This window comes from Capsicum annuum, chromosome 11 (genome assembly GCF_002878395.1).
Source record: "Capsicum annuum cultivar UCD-10X-F1 chromosome 11, UCD10Xv1.1, whole genome shotgun sequence".
Lineage (NCBI taxonomy): Eukaryota > Viridiplantae > Streptophyta > Magnoliopsida > Solanales > Solanaceae > Capsicum > Capsicum annuum.
In genome coordinates this window covers 1,755,565-1,767,200 of record NC_061121.1, presented here as the reverse complement: position 1 = coordinate 1,767,200, position 11,636 = coordinate 1,755,565, and the positions used below count along the sequence as shown (strand labels likewise).

Here is an 11,636-nt window from a genome sequence, read left to right as displayed (position 1 = left end):
ATTACTTAGTCTAACATCATGTATTAATAATTTTAAGGTTGTATTTGGTTATTTTTACAAAATTATAATGAAAAATATCACTTACTTGAATTCAGACCCGAATGCAAAAAAATAATTGTTAAACATCATCATCTGCATATAAAAATAAAAAGGTCAAATCAAATGAAGTTTTTTTAAAAAATAAAGAGTGTAATAAGTAAATTAATAAATAAAGTTAATAATCAATAATCAATAACATAAACATAAGAAAACTTAACATTACATAACAAGATAGGAGTGATATTTACAAGAGAAGAAAACTTAACATTACATACACTTATCTTTATATTTTTCAAATTTGACATGCTTATCTTAAATCTTAAATATATATTTGATAGCCAACTATTTTTAATATGTAATATTATTTTATAATTATTTTTTATTAAAATTAATAATTTATTAATCTAATTATCTCTTGATAGCTTAACCTATTTTTACACGTTTTTTTTTTTTTTTTTAAATTCAATGATATAGTTATCATTAACACAGCTATAATGGCCCAATTTTTTGCTCATTTCCTTAAAACTATATATATTTTATTATTATTATTATTATTATTATTATTATTATTATTATTATTATTATTACAATTTCATCTTTAATTTAATATTTAAATAAATTATATTTTGATATATTACATAATTTAAATTTTAAAAAAGATAAGTTTATGAAAGAGTAGGAGCCTATTTAGAATTTTTCACCCATGAATTTCTATTTTTAAGCTAATGATTTCTTAAAAAATAAAGGATAATGCATTTTAATATTCAAATAATTCAAACTTTTATTACATTATTATCATTAACTTTGTCCTAAAATCTGCTACGTGGCTTTTCAATATCTTGCCACGTGGCTAACTGTGGTGCTTCATCCTCTGCTTTATAACATATATAGATAATGGGACAATTATACTATTGGCTCTAAGAATGGTTATTTATACATCTCATTGTGAAGGAGAGTCTTGACTTAACTACTAAAGTTATTATGTGATCGACGTCACGAGTTAGACTGCATAAAATAAACTCTTATTATTCGAACCTTCTTTGGACCCCACATGACCAAAAGTAAGCTCCCTTGTTTCTTAGGATGCAATTCAATACTTTTCGTTATGTACACATCCTCTTGGAGCTCACTATATATTAATAATGTCATATGAATGTGAAACAGAATATGAAAAATATTATTTGAAAGTAAAATTATCATTTTTATTTATGACTTATTAAGGAGCGTTCAAAAGTGAAAGGGGTCAATACATTATTTCCTTAAGGATGTTTTCGTCCTACCCTTTTATATGTTGTCCAAAATTAATTTTGTTTTCCCACTTTGGAGCAATATATATAGGTCCCCTTTAAACTCATTAATATTTTCCTATGATATTTTATGCAACTTTTTCTCTAGAAGACATATTTCATACTCATTAATTTTCCTATGTTGGAATTTTTTCAACTTTTTTTCTAGAAGACTTGTTGGTACACATGAATTGAAAAGGAAACTACTTGTTGAACAACGTAGCTAATTTTCCTATATAAATAGGAACTTTCCTTCTCCTATTTCTTTTTGGATTTCCCTTTTTTTTTTCCTCTATATAAATACATAACAAAAAGGGCAATAACTATAAAATTATACCAACACACTTTACGGCTTCAATATTACTTTTTTCCTACTGATTTTTACTATCCAAGATTTCTACTACTCATGATGATGTTATGGTGACGAAGGTGGTGCGTGGTGGCGTTCTTGAATATCCGGTAAGTGGCACCACCGTGGACGGCCGTGACATGTCGTTGTTACAAGACAAGATTCTTAAAGTACCAACATCATTAATCTCCAAGAATGAAGGAACTAATTGGAAGAGGACAACAAATTACTAGAAGTGTTTTTTTTTTTTTTTTTTCACTTGATGTTCGATATGAGTATTGAGGTGTGACTAAATACTCGAAGAGCTAACTTTAATACCACAATTGCTAGTGTATGACTTCTTGTATGATAACAATTGATTGAATCAATATTTGATTATCATTATATTAGAATCCCTCTAATACATTTCACTTTTGTTAGGGAGGACTTTACCTCCAATATGAGATTTCACGATGTAAATTCAGATTTAATCGGACTTTAGTATAAATATCACACTGAGTTAGAATAAAAAGAGAGTTTAATATATAATCTCATTAAAAAATATATTATTATAGCTAGCACGTTTATACTATGGCCAATATTGGCAAACTAATAGACTCTTGATTAAGTTAAGAGACAACCACTAGGTTAGAAAAAAAACTTTTCTTATGTTAACTTTAGTTTTTAACAAAAAATATTTGTTTATGTAAAGGTTCTCCAAGACTTAGGTCTTAGGTGCAATATTGCTAAGTTGGATTGTAGTTTTACGTGAACAATCACCACGATTATATTATATATTATATATGTATTATGTCGGTATGTGTTGGGCTCAATCAGCCTAAAGTCAATCTTATATAGTGTGATGTTGTTCGCTTTGGACCAAATTCGCACAGTTTTCTCCAAAAGGACTCACACAATTAAGAATTTCTACACTTTATATGTAGCTTCCCAACCCTTTTAGCTATCAATGTAGGACTTTGACACACCCAACAGTATGATTTGTATTGCGACTTAACTCTCTTCTGTTAATATCAAATCAAATAAATATTTTATTTGTCTCAATTTATGTGACACTTTATAATTCTTGAGAGAAAACAGATTTAGTTAGATGTTGAATTTGAACATAAAATCTTATTTTTTGTAAATAAAATATTATTTATTTAAAGACTACATAAAATGTACTATAAATAATAATAATCAATTCAAAATATTCAAACAATGCATTAAAAAATTAGGATCTAATATAAACTTACTTAACATTATTAATTATTAATATTCAACTATTAGTTAATTCTCCTACCATATATTTTAGGAGTCTCATATATTTTAGGAAGTCTAATAGAAAGAAAAATATTAATTAATTCTTGAATGAGTCCCATATATTTTAGAAAGTCTAGTTTATATAATAAAAAATTAATTAAATAATAAATTAAAAAAATAGTGAAAAGACAGTTTTGTATAAAGAGGAGTGTTTTAATGAAGGGCGAAAAGTTCAAGTCACTTTTCTAAGGGTTTTCACACTTTTAATATATTATATATAGAAGATTATAGATATAGATTCTTGAGTAATAATAATTCAAGGACTATGTATAAGTTTGTGTTCAATAATAATAACATGTTCGGTATAAAAGTTTCTACTACTAGTACTATAATAACAACAATAAAAACCTAATGTATTCTCACCTAGTGAGGTCTGAGGAGGGTAAAATGTACGCAGTTCATACCGCTACCTCCGAGGAAGTAGAGAGACTATTTTTCCGATAGACCCTCGACTCCAGACAAAGGGAAAAAGTTTCCATGACTCATGAAATGAATAGAAAATAATATGAAAATTATATAGAAAGTGGATCGTGCAATATTTTTTTTCTTTTTTTAAGATGGAACTTTATTACTTTACTCGACCCCTGTTGACTTAGACTTAACACCCTACTTAATTAAGGAAAAGACAACTAAAACATAATTAGAAATCTATTTTTATTAAATTAATCTTATTAATGATGTTTGAAACTCAAAAATTGCCTTAGAAATGACGTATTTCTCTTTTTGTTCATTATTAATTACTCCCTTCGTTTAAATAAAAGGAATGACCTATTTTTTTTTTTTAATCTGTTTAAAGAAATGACCCTTTTTCTTTTGACAACACTTTAGTTTCAACTTTTCACTTGACATGTTTAAAACTAGAATATTTTGATATATTTGACATAATTTTAACTTAAGACCATAAAGTTTAAAAAGAAATAATAAAATTTAAACTAAGTTTCAAGTCAAAATATGTAATTTATTTTAAAACAGAAAGAACAGTACCTTTTTTTTGTCATATTGCCAAAACAAATTTCTTCAAAATTTAGATATATTTCAAATCTTTTCCCCATATTTTATTTTACTATTTTCTAACAATAGGATGGAAATACAATATTTCCGTACGTACCAAATTATTGGATCGAATATTACTTAGTTTTGAAATTTGCAAACCTCATTGATAGTAATATTTATCTTATGGACTTTATTAGTTGATGTATAATATTAGTGCTCCATTCTTTCAATAATATTTGTCCACTATCAACTTGACACAATTAAAAAATAATTAATAACAAATATTTTATACCAAAGTAGGTAGCTAGCATTACCATTGGAAGGTACTGCTCTCTCCCCTCTGTGTATATCTTCATCTTCAAGTTGAAAATATGTTGGTCCCATTAATTTATACTACTGCCAGTATATGAATACGATCCTGCTCTCATTGATGGTTAACCAGTAAGCCTCATGAGTAGCTGCACCAAGAAAAAATGCAAGTAGCTAAAGAAGGGCCATGAAAAATCATGCAAAGCATTAAGAATGGAATACAAAAGGAGAAAAGAAGTTCCACCTTGAAGGAGAAATGCAGGTTGTAAAAGCACCTGGTGCGGTTACTGATCTTTCAGAAAGCAACAGATTCTTCATATCATCCATCTATTTCTAGATTGCCGTGGTTGGTGGTACAGGGAGGCCAAACTGTGTCTTCATATAGACATGTTTTATGCATGCGGCAAACCGCCAATATTCATCCAGTCGAAAAGATTATTGCTTCCATTACAGATTCTAGAAAACTCTTCAGCCTTTCTCAATAGTTGGTGCTTTGTATAATTATGAAGAAGTGGGGATTACGTACCCGACCCCAAGAACTTTGGCTTGGACACTATATATGTGTTAAAAGATCCATAAATTAAGTACAAATAACAGATTTTGAATCCAGCAAATCAAATGGGCAGAGGTAGAACCCCAAACAAACAATAACCCATAGTGTTCTTGTAATTTTTTGCATGAATATTTTGGAAGGACAAGGAAAGTTTAAAAGAGGAAACAATTTTCCTGAAAGTTTCCTACTTGCAGGTTAAAGCGAAGAGAAAGTTTTGTCTTGCTTTTTGCACTAGTTTCCTGCTTACTAAACACACAAAACTATGTGAAGAAGTTTATATTCCGCGCTTTTCTTTTCAATTTTTGGCAACCAAATGTAACCCTAGTGCTTCTTTTCTTGTATGCATTAACCTTAGTGCTTCTCTTCTTGTTTGTTACTAAAGATGTGCGTAATTCTAGTTATCCATAATGATAGCATGTGCTAGGTATTCTTTTGTTCTTCTCCATTCGATACTTATGGTGTGTGTTTGTGTTTAAAGGAAATGGCGAATTTAACATTTCAAGTTCCTTTGCAGGGCTTTAAGAGGTCACGGACTGGGATTTCTGAGTCATTTAGTCAGGGAGGAGCAGTGGTAAATCCATCAACAAGTGATTATGCTTCAAGGGAAGTTAATAGTTCGGCAATAACTGGCGGAAATGATCAGATTGGGCTTCAGTGGGGTTGGGATGACGACGATAGCGATGTAGGGACGGATATTCAGGCACTTCTCCCAGAGTTTGGAGATTTTGGTGATTTCTTTGAGAATGATGCTTTGCCATTTGGAGAGGTAGTTATATTATCCATGGATGGTAAATCATGGTCACATCATCTCCAGCATATATGTTACAAGTCTTGTTAAGACCCTGACTTACAATCAGTTACCATGTATATGAGTTTTCATTTTTTTTTTTTCATCATTCAGTGTGTATATCATGCTCATGGGAGATATCAATTCTACATCTGACCGGTATACAGATTTGAAATAGTTGAACGGCTTCAAAATATTTGAATGCCGTGTGTAAGTTATTAATAGGAGGTTCATAGGTTAATTGAATGCATTTTAGAAATGAATGGACTGTTTTACTGGATGTTATGGAACACTAATAAATGCCTACATTTTGCGAGATGAATACGAGTTACCTACTTGTAGTAGATATTCTTCTTTGTTTGCTTTCCTCATCAGGAAATGAGCTGATTTCTCCTTTTATTTTAAAGCCTCCAGGAACTGCAGAGTCTCAGACTCTTATGTTTCCTGCCTCAGACAGTGTGGATGTTGGTAGCAGCCCCTGTCCTTCGATGATGGACATGCAAGATCAGCTTCTTTTTCCTGTAGTTTTTTCATCCTTTGAGAGCTTTAATCAACCACCGCCTCCGGTAATTCTGGATGATTCACTGAGCAAGCATCAGGAAGTTATTAGAAGTGCTGCAGTTGCTAATCAAGTAAACAGTACTTGTGCAACTATTGCTGGTGAATTTGATCACTTAATTAAAGCTGCAGCTCTCATGTCATTCTCTCCAGAGTATGGAGCAGTTGAAACCCCTACAGGGGAGAACTCCCATTTGATTTTCAGGAATCCCTATGTTCCGAAGTCCCGAGAAGTGGAGACTGCGAATTCAAGCTCAAACAGTTATGTTTACTCAGCGACCCCACCTTTGTCGCCTTGCTTTGATGCATGTCAGGAGAAGTCCGGGGTGACTGTAAACCTCAAAGCAGGTACCGCAAGGCATGATACAGGCTCCATTCTTCAATCAAAGAAATACTACACTCACATTGAAAGTGGGAAAGGAAAAACGATGATAAGTTGTCTGGTTTTGTACGTAGTTGCACTACGCGTGAGACTCAAGTAGCACAGTCTCCGTTTTCTGGTTTCAATTCGAAAAATTCTGTTAAGGTATCCACGATAAAACTGATAAAGCCAATGAAGGGCTACTAAAAGCAGGCAGCTCCGGTCAATCAATCAAAACTGTGCTTGCAACAGAAGTTGAATGCCTTATGTGCCAGGCATTTATGTGTAAGATACGACATACAGTATTATCTTCAAGTGGCTGCCTTCCAGTCTATCTATTGTGATAAGAAAGCGCTCTTAGTTAGTTCGGTAGGACGTGGGTCTCCAAAACCCGATGTCGTAGGTTCAAATCCTACAGAGCTCCATCTATCCATCCTAGGGTTTTGTTTGTCAATCAATTTGCTGTCATGTTGTCAACGCCAACGCCATCGCAGCCGCCGTTACGGGCAGCACCGTCACCTCCACCGGATTCGGATGATGGAGGATCGAGCAAATTTGGTGAATTGGAACCTTTGTGGGATTCGGTGTTGAAGCTGCCCAGTGAAGGCATTACAAGATATGACCGTGACAACGTCTATGATGTTGTAAATGAAATGTATACACCTATTTTTCCTGGTGATTGTGTTGGGGATAAAGCTTGCTGGCTCAAGTACCTCAAAGAGATCAAGGAAAGTGACGTAAGTAGCGCTTATATTTTATTTATCATATACACATTATGAGCCGATGGTCACATACTTTACCCGTATACTCCTGTTTGTACAGACAGAACCTGCTGTTTACTCCTTTTGCATATGTATTTACTATTAGAGTATAAGTTATTCTATTAGAAGCAAATATACATACACATATATTGTTACTAGATAGTTACTATTTCCATCTCAGAAGATGCATTGTGACCTACACCCTGAGAAATTGGAGGAATGTAGAAATATGCGGTTGGTTTAGTTGATTCCATTCCATTGCCTTTAGTATACATAAGCTGCTGTGCTTTTTATATCTATATATATCGTTACTAGATAGATACTACCGAGAATATTCTTCGAAACAAACAAACTCACTCTTTTATCTTCTCTCAAAAGTAGGCTTATCATTTTATACATTCAACCTTGTGCATTTTTTTTTTTTTAAAGCGAAGGATATGTTGGTTGACATTTACTTTGATGATAGGGATTTGACATTATAGTCTTTCCTGGTTGTGGTCCACTGACTACCATATTCCCCATGACACCCTCTAAAGAGACGAAGGATTTTGCTGAACAGGCACTTGAGCTGTACAATGAGGATAATGTATGCGTACTCTACTCACATTGTTGTCTTTTCCTTTTTTTTTTTCCTCTCTAGAAAGCTGAGAAAGTTTCTCTCTATGTATCCATTTTAGGACACTAAATATAAGGTCAATGAGATTCTCAAGGTTAATGGATGTTATACCCAATACTTCCATTTCTATATTACCTTTACGGTTACGAATGGCGAGCATGAATATTTTCAAGCTGAAGTTCGGAAAGATGTAGATGAATCTCTGGAGTGTGCAATCATTAGGCCAAGGGTAATGAAATCTGCTATACATCCCTTTTTATTTGCAGGAATGGATTCGGAGAAGCCGCTCAACTAATCTTTGTCCCATTATGAATGCTCATTTTTGCTTTGTCGAGTTCATCTAGTAATTCACTCTCTTTTGATTGATGATTTTTAATCTTCATACTAACAACTCTCTTGCGCTTTTATGCAGGCGAATGGAGCTTGGGGCATATAGTGGATGTGATGATGTCTGTGCATTGTTTTGCCTCAGGTTCAAGCTGCTTTATCTTTGTGTTAACAACTCTTGTCAATTAGTTTTGGAAGTGGATTATCTAAGTCTAGTCTAGAGTAAAAAGGAAATCAAAAAACAACTGGTGACCTTTGCTATAATCTATTATGGAGGATTGTTCCTTTATGTTTTAGTGAATGTAATTATTCTGTTTTACTATTATGGAGGTACTGTTTTACCAATTAAGCGTTTTGGACTTTTAGTAAGTTGGAACCATAAGAGAAAAAAGGCAGAAAAATGGATGCTTGATTATGCAATGCACAACATATATTTACCAAGCTAGTAGGTGGCGCCGACATAGTTTTGGTGCATGCGTTATCTAAACTCATACCTTCTCGATGTTAAATAGTCCTTTCAAAACTATACATGCTCGTAATATATCATGTAAATTGTTATGCATCTGACTGTTGTGAGCCTATGTTCAATTTCTATATCTATATCATAATCAAGTTCTGAACTTTGCGTAAAACAAACTCATTCAAAGAAAACATAATATAGGTACTTAAAAGTCACAAATATAAATGTGCTATACATGAATCACAAATCACAAGGATATTAGATATTAAAGGTTTTCATGAAATTCTAATTCAGTTACTATTCCCTCATTCCCTTTTTATTTATCAGATCACGTTTATTGAGAGTCAATTTGACTATTTTTTAAAAGAATTACAACATACACACAGAATGCTATGTATATCTCGGCTATGTTATGTATATTAATAGGCAGAGATAGTAAAGTAATTCCCTAAACATATTACAAAAATCCCAACATATACACAGAATGCTATGTATATATCGGTTATGTTATGTATATCAATAGGGAAAGAGAGTAAAGTAATTCCCTAAACATGTTACAAAAATTCCACATATACACAGAATGCTATGTATATGTCGACTATGTTATGTATATTAATAGGGAGAGAGTAAATAATTTAAAAAGTGGGAGAAAGTGTAATTACGTCAAAAGGGTTGCTATTTATGTTATTTATACTTCATTTTATATTTTTAGCAAATGTTGTAATTGTTGTGTTGCCTCAACACCAGGCTATTTCCGGTGCATGACTTTCATTTTTTCCCCACATTTGCAGTTTCCTCTTGCATCGGAATCGTGATTTTGCTCTTCTGCTTGGGAAAAAGTATTTCCAGGCTCAAAAATCTCAGGTTTTGGGAATCTAAAGCTGAGGATCACCGAAATATTGAAGCATTTCTGAAGAACTATGGGTCATACGCTCCAAAAAGATACAATTATACAGACATCAAACGAATCACCAGTTGCTTCAAAAACAAACTAGGCCAAGGAGGATTTGGTATTGTTACGGAGGAAGTTTGGGTAACAGGAGTCAAGTGGCAGTGAAGGTCCTGAATGAACTAAAAGGCAGTGGTGAAGATTTCATTAACGAGTTGGCTAGTATTAGCAGGATAACACATGTTAACATAGTGAGCCTTGTGGGATTTAGTTTTTGAGGGTCACAAAAGAGCTCTCGTATATGAGTTCATGCCGAATGGATCTCTTGAAAAGTTAACCTATGAGGAAAGATCCAACAGAGTTCTCTAATTAGGTTGGCCAATACTTTACAAAATTGCACTAGGCATAGCTCGAGGATTGGAGTACTTGCATCGTGGCTGTACCACTCGGATTTTGCATTTTGATATAAAGCCTCATAACATCTTGCTTGATGACAATTTTTGTCCTAAGATCTCCGACTTTGGTCTTGCCAAACTGTGTTTGAAACCGGAGAGTAGTATGTCAATGCTAGGTCCACGAGGGACTATCAGTTATACTGCTCCAGAAATGGTTTGCAGAAACTTGGGAGGTGTCTCTCACAAGTCTGACGTCTATAGTTATGGAATGATGGTCTTAGAGATGGTTGTGAGGAAGAAAAAATGTTGACGCTGGAGCTGATCGCGCGAGTGAGATCTACTTTCCACACTGGCTCTATCAACGAATTGAACTAGACGAAGATCTTCAACTGGTCGGGATAATGAATGAAGAGGAGAACGAATGTGCAAGAAAGATGGTGATAGTGAGTTTATGGTGCATACAGACTGATCCATCAAATCGACCATCGATGAGCAAGGTTGTGGAAATGTTAGAAGGGAACCTAGACTCTCTGCAAAGTCCTCCTAAGCCTTACCTACATTCTCCCTCAAGATCAGAGGTAGATTCATCAATAATAGAACTGACAACAACAACAACAACAACATTAACAGAATAGCCTCACAAGTGGGGTCTCGGAAGGATGGGTCGGATGTATACAGACCTTACCCCTACCTTTGTGAGGTAGAGAGGAGTTTTCGATAGACCCTCGACTCAAGGAAATCGTTTTTCATTTGAAAGAAATGAAAGTGTAAAAAGTTAGCTTAGTATATGCTGGTACTTAACTAACAATGTGTCTCTAGAACATCTTACGTCTAACAATTTTAGAATAGAATTGTATGTAGTGTCCCTCTTGGAAAAAGATTGTTATGTATTTTCTCACATGGTGTTAGAGCCCGTGAAAAATAAATGATGGTATTTTTGCTCGGGGGAGTCTAGTAGCCTATATGTCGATTGAGTCTGTCACTTAATGGTCTGAATAGTTTCTTCGAGCCCGGTTAGGCGTTTGGCATGACGCATAACGAAGCTGATTACTATGTGTGTATCATTTTTCTCCAAATCTGTGTATTTATTTGATAGTTTATAGTAATGATATCGTTATCACTAGCAATGATAAAGATGGTATCACTATTTTAAAGCAACATTTCTATTAGCATTTTTTGATTAAAACCTCGACAGACTGGAGTATTTTCTAAGTATTCAGATCGCTCAGTCCAAATCAAGTATTGATATATAACAATGAAAGTATCCATAAGAGTATATGCATTGCACTCTTATGGATCTGAATGCTAAATACTTGTTAGGATAGGCAATTGGTTGACCAGTAAAATACTTTTATATGCTAAACAAATACCAAAATTGTCTAAAATTACATGTAATTGTCTCCAAAAAAAATTTATAATTTCCCTAGTTTTCTTCCTTATTTCTCTCTTCACCACAGTAGATTTTTCTAGAGCTATTGAAGTTCTAAGAATCAAGTACTTCAGGAGTCCTATTTAATTTGTTTCTTCTCATTCCAGAGCTAATGTAATATCCCTAGTCTTATGTGCCTGAACTTCAGATATTTTGTTTCAAAGTAGCTAGACTTGCAAATTTTTGAATTTTTTGAATTCTTTCACATGTTTAGCGACTTCAAAC

The 11,636-nt window shown here is 33.3% G+C and overlaps 1 protein-coding gene and 1 pseudogene across 1 annotated transcript; both read left to right on the top strand.

The window, feature by feature from the left end:
* Positions 1-5,309: 5,309 nt before the first annotated feature.
* Positions 5,310-6,818, top strand: LOC124885164 (mediator of RNA polymerase II transcription subunit 13-like). Its single transcript, XM_047399254.1, has 2 exons — positions 5,310-5,594; positions 6,023-6,818. The coding sequence occupies exons 1-2, from the start codon at positions 5,310-5,312 to the stop codon at positions 6,653-6,655; spliced, it is 918 nt and encodes a 305-aa protein (XP_047255210.1). The 3' UTR covers positions 6,656-6,818.
* Positions 6,819-7,001: 183 nt separating this feature from the next.
* LOC107856717 lies at positions 7,002-10,617 on the top strand (annotated as a pseudogene).
* Positions 10,618-11,636: the final 1,019 nt, after the last annotated feature.